Below are 17,694 nucleotides of genomic sequence, written 5' to 3' on the forward strand. Positions count from 1 at the left end.
AGAGTTTGTGACACTCTTATCTCTAACTACCTTTAAAAGCTCAAGTGGTAGAGTACTACACCTTAGGGAAAAAGCTAAGTGACAGTACCCAGACCCAGACCCTGAATTCATGCCCTAGTACCTACCACAAAAATAAAAGATCTAAACTAGAGTTCCTCCAACTCATATGTTGAAATGCTAGGGCTGATGGGGGCTGGGAATATGGCTTAGTGGTAGAGTGCTTGCCTATCATGCACAAAGCCCTGGGCTTGAGTCCTCAGAACCACATAAACAGAAAAGGCCAGAAGTGGCTCAAGGGATAGAGTCCTAGACTTGAGTAAAAAGAAGCCAGGGACAGTGGTCAGACCCTGAGTCTAAGCCCCAGGACTGGCCAAAAAAAGGAAGGAAGAAAGGAAGGATGGAAGGAAGGAAGGAAGGAAGGAAGGAAGGAAGGAAGGAAGGGAGGAAGGAAGGAAGGAAGGAAGGAAGGAAGGAAGGAAGGAAGGCAGGCTAGGGCTGACAGTGTAGCTCAGTGGTAAAGTGCTTTTTTAGCATAAACAAGGCCCTTGGGTTTAACCCTCAGTGGAGAAGGAGGAGGAGGAAGGGGAGGGGGAGGAGGAAAGAAAAAGAAGGAGGAAAGGTAAAAAAGAAAAAAAAAAAAAAGGATTCATGAGACTGAGGCAGGAGGATCATTTGAGCCCAAGAGTTTGAAGCTAGCCTAGCCAACACAATGAGAGGCTATCTTAAAAGAAAAAAGTCCTTTTATCCTTGATCATTGAAACGCTAATTCCTAATGCAGTAGTATTTGGGGATGTTAGTGATGGAGCATTGTGGAAGTAATTCGATCCTGAGCAGGGAATCTGTTCTGATTGGATGAGTGCTGATATAAGATGGGATGGGAGAGCCCATGTTTCCTTCCTCTCTACTCACTGCCACAGGAAGACATACCAAAAAGCCCTCCATTTGAACACTAGGCTGCAAACCTGGCACCTGTGGCTCATGCCTGGAATCCTAGCTACTCAGGAAGCGAGATCTGAGGCTCTCAGTTTGATGCCAGCCAAGGCAGGAAAGTCAGTGAGACTCTTATCTCCAATTAGCCAGTAAAAAGTTGAAAATGGAGCTATGGTTCAAGTGGCAGAGTGCCAGCCTTGAGCCCCCCCCCCCCCAAAAAAAAGGCTCAGGGACAGCACCCAGGCTGCAGCTACCTGAGCTGAAAGTCTGTAACTGTGGCAAGATTTTATGTCACAGAGCATGAACGCAGCCTGTCTTTGGCACAGACGATATGTCCTGCTCCCCATTAGTGAGCAAATTCATGCCTACTGCCTACACTGCAGTCCTGGAGGTGTCTGCTTACGCTCCTGTCACATGCATGTGTACATGGAACTATTCACATGCTTAGATGCCTTTATGGGGAGCCAGAAAGTTCATAATATGCACACCTCTATGATGGGTGTGCATAACTGCATAGAAATCCACCTGTCTGAGCCGGGTGCTGGTGGCTCACACCTTTCATCCTAGCTACTCAGGAGCTGAAGATCTGAGGATCATGGCTCAAAGTCAGCCAGGACAAGAAAGTTTGTGAGACTCTTGTCTCCAATGAACCATCAAAAATCCAGAAGTGGGCAGGGAATATGGCCTAGTGGCAAAAGTGCTTGCCTCATATACATGAAGCCCGGGTTCAATTCCCAAGCACCACATATATAGAAAATGGCCAGAAGTGGCGCTGTGGCTCAAGTAGCAGAGTGCTAGCCTTGAGCAAAAGGAAGCCAGGGACAGTGCTCAGGCCCTGAGTCCAAGGCCCAGGACTGGAAAAAAAAAAAAAAATCCAGAAGTGAGGCTGGGAATGTAGCTTAGTGGTAGAGTGCTCAGCCAGCATGCATGAAGCCCTAAGTTCGATTCCTCAGTACAACATACACAGAAAAAGCCAGAAGTGGGCACTGTGGCTCAAGTGGTCAAGTGCTAGCCTTGAGAAGCCAGGGACAGTGCTCAGGTCCTGAGTCCAAGCCCTAGGACTGGCAAAGGAAGAAAAAATTCAGAAGTGTCTGTCATCCTAGCTACTCAGGAGGCTGAGATCTGAGGATCATAGTTCAAAGCTAGTCTGGGCAAGAACGTCCATGAGACTCTAATCTCCAATTAACCACCAGAAAACTGGAAATGGTACTGTGGCTCAAAGTGGCAGAGCACTAGCTTGGAGCAAAATAAGCTTAGGAATAGTGTCCAGGCACTAAGTTCAAGCCCCACGACCAAAAAAGAAAATCCAGAAGTGAAGATGTAGTTCAGGTGACAGAGCACTAGCCTTGAGCACAAAAACCAGGGACAGTGTCCAGGCCATGAGTTAAAGCCCCAGGACCAACACACACACACACACACACACACACACACACACACACACACACACTGCACCTATCTGCACAGCCGGGCACATGCACAAGTGACAGCCTGTACCTGCAGGGGTTGGGGTCGCACATGCAGCCTGCTGGGGCAGGAGAACTGAGCATGTGCATGCCTGGCACATAGTAGGTCTGAGATGAGTGTGTGCTGGTAAAGCACATACATGGATACAGAGGACTCAAATTCCAGTGCCCACATAGCCACATGAATCCCTGCCAGGGTGCCAGGTTCAAAGATGCTTGGTGATGTGTGCATAGACTTCTGTGTGCTCTGAGAGGAACTTGGGGCTCCTGGGCTGAGCCAGGCCACGCTGGGCACAGGAGGCCTTGGCTGTGTCCTCGTGCCTGCATGGGCTGCGTTGGTGGCATGTGTGTGCGTGCATGAACGTGGCGGGTGTGTACAAAGAGGCGTTTCTCTCTCTCTCTCCCTCTCAGACCTTGCTGCTTTCTGTGGTTTGGTTTCTATAGAAACACTTCCTGTGGCAGAGAAAAGAGGTAGTGAGCTGGTGCTCCAGGATGTGAGGGCCCGCAAGAGCGCAGCGGGGCTCTCTCCGCCGCCCGCCCTGCCCTCCGCAGCACCAGCTTGGGCGGGCACTGCCCAGAGGTCCCCATGGTGGGCGGCCCCCCAGGCGGGGACCCATGATCAGCGGCGGCATGCCAGGGAAACCGAAGCACCTGGGTGTCCCCAACGGGCGCATGGTGAGTGTGGGCTCTGAGCCAGGGCCACGAGGAGGGGGTGCGCACACCCAGGGTGGGGCTCAGGCTGCACACCCAGCAGGGCCACATCAAAGCCCCATAAGGTGAGAGAAGTTGGGTACAGACAGCAGCAGTGGGACTCAGTGTCCTCAACCTCAGGATCCTTCTGGATGCCCTGCCAGGAGCCCCGCGCCCCCCTGGAGAGGAGATTAGAACAAATCGGGCAGAGCCACTGGTCGAGATGCAGGCTGAACCACTCAGCTAACTCCATCTGGAGCTGCCTCCACCCCCCAACCCCAGGGATTCAGACAGGAGATTGATGGGCTCCTGTCCCCTCACCACTTGCACACTGGCTCAAGTCTCTGCACCTCACTTAGCCCCAGCCCTCCTCTCCCCATCCCACACCCTCAGTGCCCAAGGCCAGCTCTTGTTGGGTCACTGTCTCGAATGCCACCTCTTCTGGAAGCATCTAGTGTTCTTTGGGTCACCAGAGATAGGTCAAGAAGTCAAGTCAAGCTGAACAGCCTCCCTCTGTCCCATCCCCAGTCCCCTAGGAAGCAGGGATGTAGCTGAGAACCAGAGCACCCCACAGATGCAGCTGTCTCACGCCCCACTCTGCTCCCTGGATGCACAACCCCGCTCAGAACAGCCCTGGGAGGGTTTGACCCTTCTCCTAAGTCGCATGAGAAATATGAGCCCCTTGACACATTGTTTGGGCTGTGTTCCTGTGAGCCTCGTGTCCCCTACATTTTCAGCAGTGTGTGCGTGCGTGTGTGTGTGTGTGTGTGTGTGTGTGTGTGTGTGTGTGTGTGTGTGCTGGTACTAGGGCTTCAAGTCCTGAGCACTGTCCCTTAGCTTTTTCACTCCAGGCTCAGTGCTTTACCACTTGAGCCACAGCGCTCCTTCTGTTTTTTTGGTGGTTCATTGGAGATAAGAGTCTCACAGATTTTCCTGCCCTGGCTGGCTTTGAACTGTGATCCTCTGATCTTAGCCACCTTAGCATTAGAGCCCAACTTTGAAAGTTTGAGAAAAGCCCATCTGCCTTGCATTCCTTCCCCGGAGGTGAGAGTCTTTCCTAGCCCTTCCCCTAGCATCCAGGCCAGAAAGTCAGTTGCATGTTGGAGCGCAGCTGGATTGCTTCTGGAACCATATTCAGAACTGCAGGGAAGCAGAGAGGGCTAGAGACAGCTCTAACCTTTGTCCCTCCTGTGCTAGCCCATGGCCTCTCTACCCCATGGAGAGCAGGAAGGCATCCCAGCCTCTGCCTGATGTCCAGATAATCTTTGCCCGTCTTGGGCCAGTCTGAACTCTCTGTGCCACCTCTCAGAATCCCAGGGGTCACATGTGGGCCACTTTTGGGCCACCATGCTTGGCTGTGGCAGGCAGGGATGGCCAGGTGTGGGGACTGAGGACAGAGCTGGAGAGGCGGCTGAGAGCCAGGAGTCTGGTTCTTTCTATCTGAGTGACCTCCCAAGGGAGACTCGGGAATAAGGGATGTGCCCAGGGCAGCTGACAAGGCGACCTGGTCAGCATTTGGAAAGGCTTTCCTCTCTCCCCAGAACTGCCAGGTCCCTGTTCTCCCCAAATCCCAGTGCCACATTCCCCCTGCCCCCACTTCATCCCAGAGCCAGGCAGTTTTATTCCCTCCAGCCTTGCTTTTCCTGCCATTCAGCTCGTCAGGCAATTGCCATGAAACCTGTCACTTGAGACAGAAGCCTCCCAGCCCCCTTCCAGAGGCATCTTCAGGGAGCCCCAAGTCCATTTTATTTCTGTGCTCACTCATTCAGTCAGCACAAATTCACACACACACACACACACACACACACACACACACGGCCCCTCAGGCATCAGTGGTTCATACCTGTGATTCTAGCTACTCAAAAGGCTGAGCTCTTGCCAGGCACTGGTGGCTCACACCTGTAAGCCTGAGATCTAAGGATCCCAGTTCCAAGCCAACCCTGGGCAGGAAAGCCCATGAGACTCTTATTTCCAATAAACTACACAGCAAAAGCCAGAAGTGATACTGTGGTTCACGTAGTAGTAGAACACTAGCCTTGAGCACAACAAAGAGGCTCAGGGACAGTGCTCAATAGAAGCATCAGGAGGCTGAGATGTAGAGTCACAGTTCAAAGCCAGCTTGGGCAGGACTATCCATGAGACTCTTTTTCTCCAGTGACCCACCAAGAAGATGGAAATGGAGCGGTGGCTCAAGGGGTAGAGTGCTTGCCTTGAGCCCCAATACCAACACATATACAAAACACAGATGCTCAATAAGTCACTTCTTTTTTTGTCGGTTGTGGGGCTTGAACTCAGAACCTGAGCATTGTTCCTAAAGTATTTTTGTGCAAGAGTCCCCAGATCTTACACACACACACACACACACACACACACACACACACACCTTGTCTTATTCCTGCCCCAGGTTCTAAGACCCTGGGCCTCAGAGCTCCTCTTTCCACCAAGGAAACCATGCAGGAGGATGGGGGGAAAGACCTCAGACGCCAGAGACAGGCCCACGTGACTTCTGAAGCAGTTGTGTTTTCCCAGTTGTATGATCTGCTTGGTCCTCAGTTTCCTCTTCTGTAGAGTGGGAGGAGCCAGGGAGGATAAAGACAGAATGATGGAGTGGACAGCAGGGCTCTCTGCCTCACAGTGGGAACGCAGGAAAATTAGCCCCTCTTCCTTTCTTAGTCTCTTCAGGTATCAGCAGTGCCCCTCAAGCCTCCTCTGAAGACCCCACTCCTGATGGTGGGCAAGGGGTGTCCATCGCCACCACATCCTTCCTCTGCCCAGCTTCCCCTTTCCCTCCATTTACTCACTACTTCTCCTCACACAGGCGGAGGTCAAGTGGGGGCTGGGGCAGGGCCAGTCCGCTCAGCCCAGCTTCCCCAGGCTGGTGTCTGTGCAGGTTGGAGTCCCTGGCAGCAGGCTATGCTACTTCTGAGCACCGCAAGGCTGGTGCTTCCATAGACAGGCTCAGTCTGACCTCACAGAAGCCTAGGAGATTGGGGAAGCTGGGTTAGCAGAGGGAACCTGAGGCTTAGGGAAAATCACGTGTCCCTCAATGGCAGATCTGGTAGTGGATTTTTGTCCTTGTCCCTTTCTAGTTCTAGATTTCTGTCCCTATACCAGCTTAGACTCAATTATACTGAGGACAGATAATGGGGAAAGAGAGGCTGGAATCAAGACATTCTGGTGGCAGCCACAGGTGATGGAGTGGCCAGGAGCCGAAACTCTGTGAAGGATACCATGGCCTGAGAGCACTGGTTCAAAGAAGGCTGCCTGTGGGCTGCATGCTGGTGCTCACGCCTGTCATCCCAGCTTCTCAGGAGGCTGAGATCTGAGGATCGCAGTTCAAAGCCAGTCCTGGCAAGAAAGTCCCTGAGGTTCTTATCTCCAATCACCCACCAAAACCCCCAGAAGTATAGATGTGACTCAAACAGTAGAGCACCAACCTTGAGCAGAACAAGCTAAGGCAAGAGCCAGCTCCCAGGCCCTACATTCAAACCTCAGGACTAGCACACAAAAAAAATCAAAATAAAAGGGGTCCCCAGAGGGGCGGATTCCTTTCCCCAACCAGGCCTGCCATCCAGGAGCCACTGGGCTAGCAGGAGAGAGGGGCGGGGGATGTGGTAGGTAGAGGTGTGGAGGGAAGGAAGTTGGGGAGACTGGTACTTGGAGGAGCCTGGCATCTACAGGCAGGGGGTGGTGATGGCACTGCAGGGGGCACTCCCAGCAGGTAGTTAGGCAGAGGAAAAACAAGGCAAGGAGAAGCAGGCATGTGTAGGGTGCAGAAAAATAGAAAAGTTTGATGAAGTGTAGGGGGGAGGTGAGGGGGAGGGAAATGGGTGACGCGGGAGGGGCTCATTAGTCAGGCCTAGGTGGGTTTTAACTGTCACCTAGCAACAGCAACCTAGGTGAAGAGACTCTGGACCAGGATGGGACAGCAGCGGGGAGGGGAGACCTGGAGAGGACCTAGGAGCCAGCCCTACTTAATAAGGCAGGCCTTTGATTAAAATGAATGTATAAAGCAAACCCCTGAGAAGCCAGGTGTCAATGGCTCGTGCCTATAATCTCAGTTACTCAGGAAGCTGAGATAGGAGGATCACAGTACAAAGCCAGTCAGGGCAGGAAAGTCCCTGGCACTCTTCCCTCCAATGAGTCACTCAGAAAACACTGCAAATGGTGCTATGGCGCAAGCGGTAAAGTGCTAGCCTTGAAATGCTCAGGGACAGTGCCCAGGCCTTGAATTTAAGCCCCAGGACTGGCACTAAAACAAAATAAAATCAGATTCAAACACAATCTGTAAATGTGGTGGCTTCAGTCCTAGTGCCTTTGACCCTACCTGGGACTTCTGACCACATAATGTTCCCAATAAGAATGAGGCTGGACGGGCAGGGAATACGGCCTAGTGGTAGAGTGCTTGCCTCGCATACATGAAGCCCTGGGTTCGATTCCTCAGCACCACATATATAGAAAAAGCCGGAAGTGGCGCTGTGGCTCAAGTGGCAGAGTGCTAGCCTTGAGCAAAAAGAAGCCAGGGACAGAGCCCAGGCCCTGAGTTCAAGCCCCAGTACTGGCAAAACAAAAACAAAAACAAAACTGAGGCTGGTTTGAGGCTGGAGCACTGGGCAGGCACAGGGAGCCTCAGGGAGGGGAGGAGGAGGGAAGATGATCCCGGGAGAATAGGAGGGGGTGAGGACACTGGTGGCACAATCTCTGGAGCTGGGAATACAGCTGCCTAGCAGGGGGGGCGGGGGAGGAAGGAAGAACACACCACAGGGTGCAGGCAGGTGCAGGGTGGCAAAGGGAAAGAGCTGGCTTGCCTCCTGGCTCCAGCCTCCCGCCCCCAGGAGTGAGGGCATCTCCTGCAGCCGTGGGAAGCTGAGATGGGGTGGGGGGAGTTGACTTGGATGACCTGGGGGGGTAGGGGATGGCAGGGTGGGGGAGGGCAGGCACTCTGCTCAGCCCATGCTCTAGATGTAAGATTGGGGTCATTCAAGGGGGAATCCAAGGCTGTCCAGTTAGACCAAACACAACAATGATTATTTTGAGTTCTTTATGACAATTTAGGGGAAGGGGATATTAGGGCTTGTACTCAAGGTCTGGTCTTTGAGTCTTCATGCTCAGTGCTGGTGCTCTACCACTTGAGCCACAGCTCCACTTCTGGTTTGGGGGTGGTTATTTGGAGATAAAAGTCTTATGTACCTTCCTGTCCAGGCTGGCAGCTCTCAGCTTTCAGCTCTCTGTCTCCTGGGTAGCTAGGATTACAAGTGTGAGCCAGCAGCGTCCCGGCCTTGTAATCTGGCAGGAAGAGAAGGGATTGGCTGAGTTTGAATGGTTTATGAGACATTTGGGGGGTGATATTGGCAGAAAGTTGGCTATGTGTGGTTAAAGCTGGAGATTTGGAGTGAGGGACAAAGGGTCCAAGACAGAGCCAGCAAGGGACAGATCTGGGAGGGAGGGCTGGGAACTTCTAGGAAGGTAAGAAGGGAACAAAGAGAAAGAATTACAAACGTCGCTCCCAGAGGATGTTTTTTCTGTCTAATGGCTGGGATTCCAGAGAAGTTAGAGCTAGTGTGTTTTGTGGGGCAGAACTGAGCTGGCCTGAACAGCAGTGTTACAGTGTGGCCCCTAAACCTCCATCAGCAGGGCCTGGGAACTTGTGAGAAATAGAGAGCCTGGGGGCCCCTATCTTGGATGGATCTAAAGCACTGTACCCTGTGCAAGGGGGGGGGGGGTGAGGCCTGCAGAAGAACTGGCAAGCCAAGAGGAAGCAATTGCAATGAGATCATTGGCTACAAAGACACCTCTCCTCCCAACAGCAAGCTAGCCCTTACACCCTGGCCACTGTTCCATATGCTATAAATACAGCATGCACAAATTCAATCTCTGTAGTGGCCTGAGGAAGGAAGTTACTATTTTTAGCACCATCCCTTGTTTACAGATGGAAGCCACCAAGTGAACCGATTTTCCCAGAGTCACACAACTTAGCAAGTGGGAGAGAAAATATTAAAGTCAAGGGGCATAGTGGGGGATTCTGGTGGCTCATGCCTGGAGTCCTGACTACTCAGGAGGCTGAGATCTGAGGATCACATTTGGAAGTCAGTCTGGGCAGAAAGTCCATGAGACATTTATCTTCGATTAACTAGCAAAAAGCCAAAAGTGGTACAGTACAGGCTTTGAGTGGCAAAAAAAAAAAAAAAGCTAAGAGAGAGTGCCTTGGCCCTGAGTTCAAGCCCCAATATCAGCACACACACAAAACACACACACACACACACACACACATAGTCTATGCACACTTGGGCTCTCTCAGCAGAGGCTGGGGAGAAGGGAATGGGGCCACTTGAAGGTCTTTTGCATACATTCCAGCACACAATGATTTGGCATATGTTGGAATAGGAGCCAGGACAAGCTGAGCAAATCCCTGACCAAGCAATGACTGGCTAGGGATATTCAGCATGGCTCTTCAGGTGGAGAAGTCTCCAGGGAGGCTGGGCCCAGAACTGTGTCTTGATTTGTTCCTCACTGGGCTCTGCTCTGACTTTCTACCTTGGGTCTCTCCTAGGTTCTGGCTGTCTCAGATGGAGGTGAGTGACAGAATGTGTGGAGAAGGCCTAGGCTGGAGGGTGGAGGGACTGGACCTGCAGAGGGGTGGATGACTGGAGATAGGCTGGGGGGGGGAGGGAGAAGGCTCACCTCCTCCTTTGCCCATCCCTCTGCAGAGCTGAGCAGCGCCACAGGGTCCCAGAGCCAGAACGAAGGCAGAGGCAGCTCCCTCAGCATCCACAGCCTCCCCAGTGGTCCCAGCAGCCCCTTTCCCGAGGAACAGCCTGTGGCCAGCTGGGCCCTCTCCTTCGAGCGGTTGCTGCAGGACCCATTGGGCCTGGCTTACTTCACCGTAAGCCTTGTGATGGGCTGGGAGGAGGTGAGGGAGCAGATGGCAGGTGCCACTGCAGAGGGAGGGGGAGAGGAGCAGCCTGGAACTCCAGGCTGGCCAGAATGGGCCTCTTCACCGGACACCCCTCATCTAGCCCTTCTTTGGCTTCCTCTCCTCCCAGCTGGAAAAATCTTTTCCTTCTCTCTGTCCTCGTCTCTGCTTATTTTCTCCCTGTGCCTCCGGATCTGGCACCATCTGTCTGTCTGGTCTCCTGGCCCCGTGTCTGTCCCAATGTTTGAACACGTCCCCTGATACAGACTGTGTCTGACAGGCCTCCTCCTCCTCCTCTTCTCCCCAGGAGTTCCTGAAGAAGGAGTTCAGCGCGGAGAACGTGACTTTCTGGAAGGCCTGTGAGCGTTTCCAGCAGATCCCAGCCAGCGACACCCAGCAGGTCTGGGGGAAGGAGAGTGGTGCAGAAGGGTGGGAAGCCGGCCTGGCCCGTGCCCCCTGACCTCGGCCTGGCCCTCCTCCCCAGCTAGCTCAGGAGGCCCGCAACATCTACCAGGAGTTCCTGTCCAGCCAGGCGCTGAGCCCGGTGAACATCGACCGGCAGGCCTGGCTCGGCGAGGAGGTGCTGGCACAGCCCCGTCCGGACATGTTCCGGGCACAGCAGCTTCAGGTGAGCGGTGGGTGCTTAGCAATGGTTTGTGTCGAGAGGGCGGATCTTGAGGAGAAAGGGACCGGGAGGGGGCGTGGCCAGACCGAGGGGCGGAGCCTGGACGGTGAGGGCGGGGCGAGGGCAAATTTGGATGCGCAGCTGCAGCGGAGATGAAAAACTGGGCAGGGGGCGGGGCCTCCGTAATATTATGGGCGGGGCCTGTAGGGGCGGGGCCAAGACGAGAAGTAGGTTCCGGAGCTGACCAGGGTGAGGCTAGGGGTTCCCTCTTTCGGTGGGGCGGGGCCTAACTGAGCGAATGAGGGCGGCCGACGGTGGGCGTGGCCAGGCAAGCGGGAGTGGGGAGCTGATCTGGGCGGGGCTTGGAGCTTCCTCTTTAGGTGGGGGCGGGGTGGTGAGCGGGCGTGGCCATTGGTGGGTGTGGCCAGGGAAGTAGGTGGGGGGGGAGCTGGTCTGGGCGGGGCTAGGGTCTCCCCCAGGGGTCGTGGGGGCGGGGGGGCGGGGCATCTGCTTAACTGGCCGGGCTGGTGAGTTCGGGGAGCCCTGAGTCTCCACACCCCCATCCGGCTTGCCCCCGCAGATCTTCAACCTGATGAAGTTCGACAGCTACGCGCGCTTCGTCAAGTCCCCGCTGTACCGCGAGTGCCTTCTGGCCGAGGCGGAAGGGCGGCCGCTGCGGGAACCCGGCTCCTCGCGCCTCGGCAGCCCCGACACGGCGAGGAAGGTGCGGACCCGAGGCTGGGCGAGGTGGAGCGCGAGGGCTTGTGGTGGGGGGGGGGCGGTAATCCCGCAAGAGGAGACATCCTTGGATGTAGATCTGCGGGCGCGAGCCCGCGACCTGCACGAGGGCCAGAGCCACCACGGCCTTGGTTGTCCCCGCAGAAGCCGAAGCTGAAGCCGGGGAAGTCGCTGCCGCTGGGTGTGGAGGAGCTGGGGCAGCTGCCGGCGGCCGAGGGTGCTGGGGGCCGCCCGCTCCGCAAGTCCTTCCGCAGAGGTGAGGCCCGGCCCGGGTGTGCCAGCTCCAGAAGCACCGCCTCTCCTCCTACCGGGCCCACGGACTGTACTCACAAACACACGAACAAAATGCAAGGCCCAGCCGGCCCTTGAGCCACCCAGCTCACGCCTGAAATCCTATTTGCTCAGGAGGGCCCCTGGAGGATGGCCCCGAATGAGGTCCACCTCCTGAGGTCTCCCTAGAGGGGTGGGTGGGGGGAAGAGGGGTTTTTCCCATTTATTTCTCCTTCTCTCCTAGAGCTGACTGGAGGCACTTCGAGCTTGGCCTTGCGCCGAGAGTCTCAGGGTTCCCTAAATTCATCTGCCAGTCTGGACCTCGGTTTCCTTGCCTTTGCCAACAGATCTGAGGTGAGCCAAATGCTGGGAAAATGAGGTATATTTCCAGCTTGGTCCTCACTTCCATTTCCTGGCTGTCTGTGCATCATCCTTCAGCCTCTTTCCTTTCTGCCCGTCATTATCCCATTGGTCATCAGGCACATCAGACAGATATCTGCATGTGTGCAGGTCTACTCAGCATCCGTGTGTTCCAGGAGGAGGACACATCTTGGCTTGCCTCTAGGTGTACCCGTGAATATGTGTGTGTGTGTGTGCGCGCGCGCGTGTGCACCCAGAGAGTTTATCAGTCTCCATGCACCGGTCTATCTGCACACCCTGCCATGTGTACACATAACCTCCACCCCCACTTGTACCCCAGAACCAGAGCCACCGGAAGAGCCTTGGGAGCACAGAGGGTGACAGCGAAAGCCGTCCAGGAAAATACTGCTGTGTGTACCTCCCAGATGGCACAGCCTCCTTGGCCCTGGCCCGGCCCGGCCTCACCATCCGAGACATGCTCGCAGGCATCTGTGAGAAGCGAGGACTCTCTCTGCCTGACATCAAGGTCTACTTGATGGGCAATGAACAGGTGACAATCTCACTTCACCTGCCCCTCATTCTCAACTCCTTCCTAATCCTGAGTGACCCTAACTCTATTTCTAGTCACCTGGATCAACCTACATTCTTTTTTTTTTGGGGGGGGGCAGGGGAGACCGGTCCTAGGACTTGAAGTCAGAGCCTGAGTGCTGTCCCTGAGCTTCTGTGTTCAAGGCTAGCACTCTGACACTTGAGCCGCATCTCTACTTCCAACTTTTTGGTAGTTAATTGTAAATAAGAGTCCCATGGACTTTCTAGGGAAAAAAAACTCACTTTTTTTTTTTGGCAGTGATGGAGTTTGAACTCAGTTCTTCACACTTGCAAGGCAGATGTTCTACCCCAGCCCTTTTTTGTAATCTAGTTATTTTTCAGAAAAGGCTTCATTTTGCCTAGAGTCAGCTTTGGACCTCAGTCTCCTATCTATGCCTCCCAGGCAGCTGGGATTAATGGCATGAAGCACTGTATCCTGGGGCTTGAACTCAGGGCCTGAGTACTGTCCCTGGTTTCTTTTTGCTCAAGGCTAGCACTCCGCCACTTGAATTACAGCTCTGCTTCTGGCTTTTTGTATATATGTAGTGCTGAGGAATGAAACCAGGGCTTCGTGTATATGAGGCAAGCACTCTACGACTAGGCCATATTCCAAGCCCCTGAAAACTATTCAGTAAGGGTTTGGGAAGGACTAATGCTGAGTTCCAGGGCACCATCAGGATGCCATTTACTTAGGAGTCAAGTCCTAAGGCCTGGAGAAGGTTAGTGAGTAGAAGGACCGGGGTCCAGATTAGTCTTCCAGGCCCACAGGCTGGGGGTGAGCCCCATAAGACATAATTAGTAGGACTGAGACTTCTAGGAGTGTCTTGGGAGTGGGTAGACATTTCTTCTAGGAAGCGGCAGCAGTTGACATGGACAAAGAGGATTTTTGTCTGGCAGAGCTGTAGGGGAGGACTTTGGAGGCCAAGGGAACAGCGTAAGCAAAGGCCTGCAAGCTGGGTATTGGAGGACAAGTTCAGGAACCTGGAGCGTGGGGTGTGAGGACAGCAGTAAGAGGGACTCTGCCAACTGTCTCAGGCCACCAAAGCAGCTGACAACAGCCCAGATGGGTTTTTGTGCCAGCTAAATATAACTTCACCACCCACATTCCACCTGTCTCTGCCTCTCAGCATAGGCCTGCTGTCTGGGAGAGGCCTTCCTACCCACTCTGGGGCTGCCACAGGCTATAGGACTTCTGTGGGTAGTAGCCTGGACAGTTACCGTTGATTTTATTTGTGTTTATTTTTGTGCTGGCACTTGGGCTTAGGACATTGTTCCTTAGATTTTTGTCTTGTTTTGTTTTTTGGGTGTTTTTTTTGTGTTTTTTTTTTTTTTGCTCAAGGCTGGAGCTCTACTACTTGAGCAGCCATGGTCCACTTCTGGCTATTTCCACCACCACCACCACCCCACCCCAAGGATTAATTGGTGGTAAAGCATCTCAGGGACTTTCCTGCCCCAGGCTGGCTTCAAACCTCAATCCTCAGATCCCAGCTTCCTGAGTAGCTAGGATGACAGGCGGGAGCCTCATTAAAGGCCAAAGGAGGCGATGAAGGTGGTTCTCAGGGGTCCCAGGGGTGGCTCGGGTCCGGGAGGGACTCTTAGATCTTGACTGGTTCTTTGCAGAAGGCCCTGGTCCTGGATCAGGATTGCACTGTGCTGGCCGACCAGGAAGTGCGGTTGGAGACCAGGGTCACCTTTGAGTGAGTGCTCTTCCCATCCACCACTCTTTTAAGGCCAGAGCTCGGTCCCCAGGCCTCCCAGTTTCTAGAGCCACGCCCCCTAGCCTTAGAAACCGCGTCCCTGGTGAGAGCCGCCCCGCCCACCCTCCTCAGCCTGGTCCCCTGGTGCTGGGAGTCACGCCCACCTCTTTGGGGCAAGCTCAGCCCCTCCTGCCCGGGAGCGCTGCGGGGGCCCGGCTCCCCCGTGCTCTGAAACCCCAGCCCCCCCCGCCCCGCCCCCCTCCCCGCTCCCCGCAGGCTGGAGCTGTCCACGCTGGAGCGTGTGGTGCGGATCGCGGCCAAACCCACCAAGCGGCTGCAGGAGGCGCTGCAGCCCATCCTGGGGAAGCATGGCCTAAGCTTGGAGCAGGTGGCATTGCACCGGGTGAGCTGGGGGTCTGCTGGGGGAAGGGGTGGGGAGGGAGGGGAGGGGGTGCTGTGTCACATGGGCAGCTGACCTGTCCCCTCAGCCAGGCGAGAAGCAGCCGCTGGATCTGGAGAAGCTAGTAAGCTCTGTGTCTGGCCAGCGACTGATTTTGGACACTCTTCCAGGTAAAGAACTCGACCCCCTAGGACTTCTTCCGGCTCCAAATGGCAGGAAAAAAAAAAAAAACACAACACCCCATGGTGTCCTTTCTTGCAGGTGTGAAGATCCGGGACGCCAGCCACATGGCCTCCTGTAGCAGCAGCCAGGTGTGCAGGAGTCCTGGGGTGCCTTCTTCCACCTGCTGCCTTTACCGCACCCCCTGACTGTGGCTCTGACCCCATACTCTTGCAGGGATGTCCTTCTAGAACCCAGAACAAGGCCACTCACGCCTCTTCACTGCCCCCCAGTTCACTGGTGGAGGTACCCAGTAGTTCGGCCGACAAACGACAGACCTTTGACATCGAAGGTACCTGGAGGGGTGGAGAGATGAGGGCAGGGGAGTAGAGAGACTGGACAAGCCAAGCGGGATTGGGGATCACAGAGAGTATCATGAGAGACTTGAACTGAAGCATAGAGGGCTACTTGGGGCTGAAACAGGAGGGCCCTGAGACATCATTGGTGCTGGGGCCAGTAAGGTAGTTAGACTGTGGTGGGCTTCCTAGCCAGGTACCAGTGGCTCACGCCTGTCATCCTAGCTACTCAGGAGGCTGAGCTCTGAGGACTTCAGTTCAAAGCCATCCCAGGGAAGGAAAGTGTGTGAGACTCTTATCTCCAATGAACCACCAGAAAACCAGAAGTGGCTCTGTAGCTCCAAGTGATAGAGCACTAGTCTTGAGCAAAAGAGCTCAAGGACAGTTCCCAGACCCTGAGTTCAAGCCCCAGGATCAGCACGCACGTGCGCATGCGCATACACACGCACACGCTTTCTGATGCCCATGGCCACCCCCTCCTTAGGCCTGGTGGAGCTACTGAATCGGGTACAGAGCAGCGGAGCCCACGACCAGAGGGGCCTTCTCCGAAAAGAGGACCTGGTGCTTCCAGAATTCCTGCAGCTTCCTGCCCCAAGGCCCAGCTCCCAGGAGACTCTACCACAGACTGAACCTGCTGCCCAACCCAAGCGGGGGTCCGGGAGCTCCACTGCCCACTCAGCCCTCTGACACCTGTATAACATCCAAGCCAGCTGCACGGCACCCCGCGGGCCAAGCATGCTATGGGTCCGTTCTGCATGCCCTATCTGTGCCCTGAATGTCCCTGGTCCCCTCCTGCCATGGGCAGGCCCATGGGAGGAGGAAGAGAGGGGGATTTAGAAGGGCCACCCCCACAGCTGTAGCTACCAGGCCCCTCACATCCATCCCTTGCAGCCTGGTCACCGGGTGGGGGTGGGCCGGGCCCCTTGGTGTCCCCAGCATAGAGGGATGGCGTTGGCAGTGCCAGCCTCCCCAATCTGTGCCAAGCATCTGCAGGAGGAGGGGCTGGCCCCTGGAGGTGCAGGTGGGCAGCCCCGCTCTCTGGCCACATAGAATCAACTGTACATACAGATCTCATGGTTGGCTGGGGACAGCTGGGTTTGTCCTGTATGTATGATATTGTTTCTGTAATAATAATTATTATTCTGCCAATGAGGTGTGGCTCCTTGTGTGGTCTGCGTTGTGCACCGCCTCCCTCCAACACCTCTAGCCATACTGCTCCTGTCACCAAGGAAGGCTGAGTGCCTGGAAATTCTTGGGGACCTCAGGATGTATCTCTGAATGTCTTATTTTTAGAACCTCTCTTCCCAGTTACACAGAATATAAGGGGGAGGGGCCTGTCTCTCCTGCTGCCGCCCTCTGCTGTCGCATTACTCTGCCTGCATTCTTTTCTAACAAGGACTCAGAGCCAGGCACCGGGGCTCAGGCCTGTCATCCTAGCTACTCAGAAGGCTGAGATCTGAGGATTGTGGTTCAAAGCCAATGAGACTCTTATCTTGTCGGCTGAAGTGGTAGATTGCTAGCTATCCTTGAGGAGGAAAAGCTAAGGGACAGTGCTTAGGCCCTGATTGAAGCCCTAGTAACTGCCAAAAAAAAAAAAAAGAAAACAGGGGCTGGGAATGTGGCCTAGTGGTAGAGCACTTGCCTCATATACATGAAGCCCTGGGTTCAGTTCCTCAGCACTGCGCAGATAGAAAAAGCCAGAAGTGGCGCTGTGGCTCAAGTGGTAGAGTGCTAGCCTTGAGCAAAGAGAAGTCAGGGACAGTGCTCAGGGCCTGAGTTTAAGCCCCAGGACTGCAAAGCCACATTCATACAGACTAACTTTTTCTGAGTAAATAGCAAAAACAAAAACAAAACAACAACAACAAAAAAACAACCACCCTATGTGAGGAACTTTTTTTTCTGCCAAGAATACAAGATATTTATAACATCATTAGAAATGATGAGCACAACAGATACAGAGCTGCAGGCAGTCCTTGGGAGGCACACGTGTTTGTCTCATCGTGTACCAAATGATTTTGCAAGCCTTAACCTGACAAGAGCCAGGCGATGGTGCCTTACACCTGTCATCCCAGCTACTCAGGAGGCTGAGATCTGAGGAGCATGACTCAAAGCCAGCTCAGGCAGAAAAATCCGTGAAACTCTTTTCTCCAATGAACCACTACAAGAACTGGTGGCTCAAATGGTAGAGCTCTAGCCTTGAGCAAGAAAGCTCAGGGAAAGGCCCTGAGTTCAAGCCCCAGGACCAACAACAGCAAAAAGAATATACACTGATTTGACAATAAAGACGGAGGGGACCTGATTGGGGGAGACAGTGACTTGAACTGCTTGGGTTTTTTATTTTGTATTTTTGTTCATTTGCTTGTTTGTGGGGGTGCATGCCAGTACAAGAGCTTGAACTCAGGGCCTCAAACTCATTTTGCTTACAATTGGTAATCTACTACTTGAGCCATACCTTCAGTTTGGCTTCTTTTTTGCTGGCTAATTACATAGGGAGTCTTGCAGATT

General features: G+C 54.2%; 1 protein-coding gene across 1 annotated transcript; it reads left to right on the forward strand.

The window, feature by feature from the left end:
• The first annotated feature begins 2,862 nt into the window (after nt 1-2,862).
• Nucleotides 2,863-16,338, forward strand: Rgs14 (regulator of G protein signaling 14). The gene is given in 15 exon segments (XM_048334111.1): nt 2,863-3,068; nt 9,634-9,655; nt 9,791-9,966; nt 10,304-10,396; nt 10,481-10,624; nt 11,202-11,345; nt 11,504-11,615; nt 11,874-11,983; nt 12,330-12,539; nt 14,198-14,274; nt 14,551-14,677; nt 14,763-14,844; nt 14,936-14,983; nt 14,985-15,185; nt 15,674-16,338. Coding segments are annotated over 15 exon segments (1,809 nt in total). The 5' UTR covers nt 2,863-3,008; the 3' UTR covers nt 15,877-16,338.
• The last annotated feature ends 1,356 nt before the right edge of the window (nt 16,339-17,694 follow it).

Source organism: Perognathus longimembris, chromosome 25 (genome assembly GCF_023159225.1).
Source record: "Perognathus longimembris pacificus isolate PPM17 chromosome 25, ASM2315922v1, whole genome shotgun sequence".
In the NCBI taxonomy this organism is placed as follows: Eukaryota; Metazoa; Chordata; class Mammalia; order Rodentia; family Heteromyidae; genus Perognathus; species Perognathus longimembris.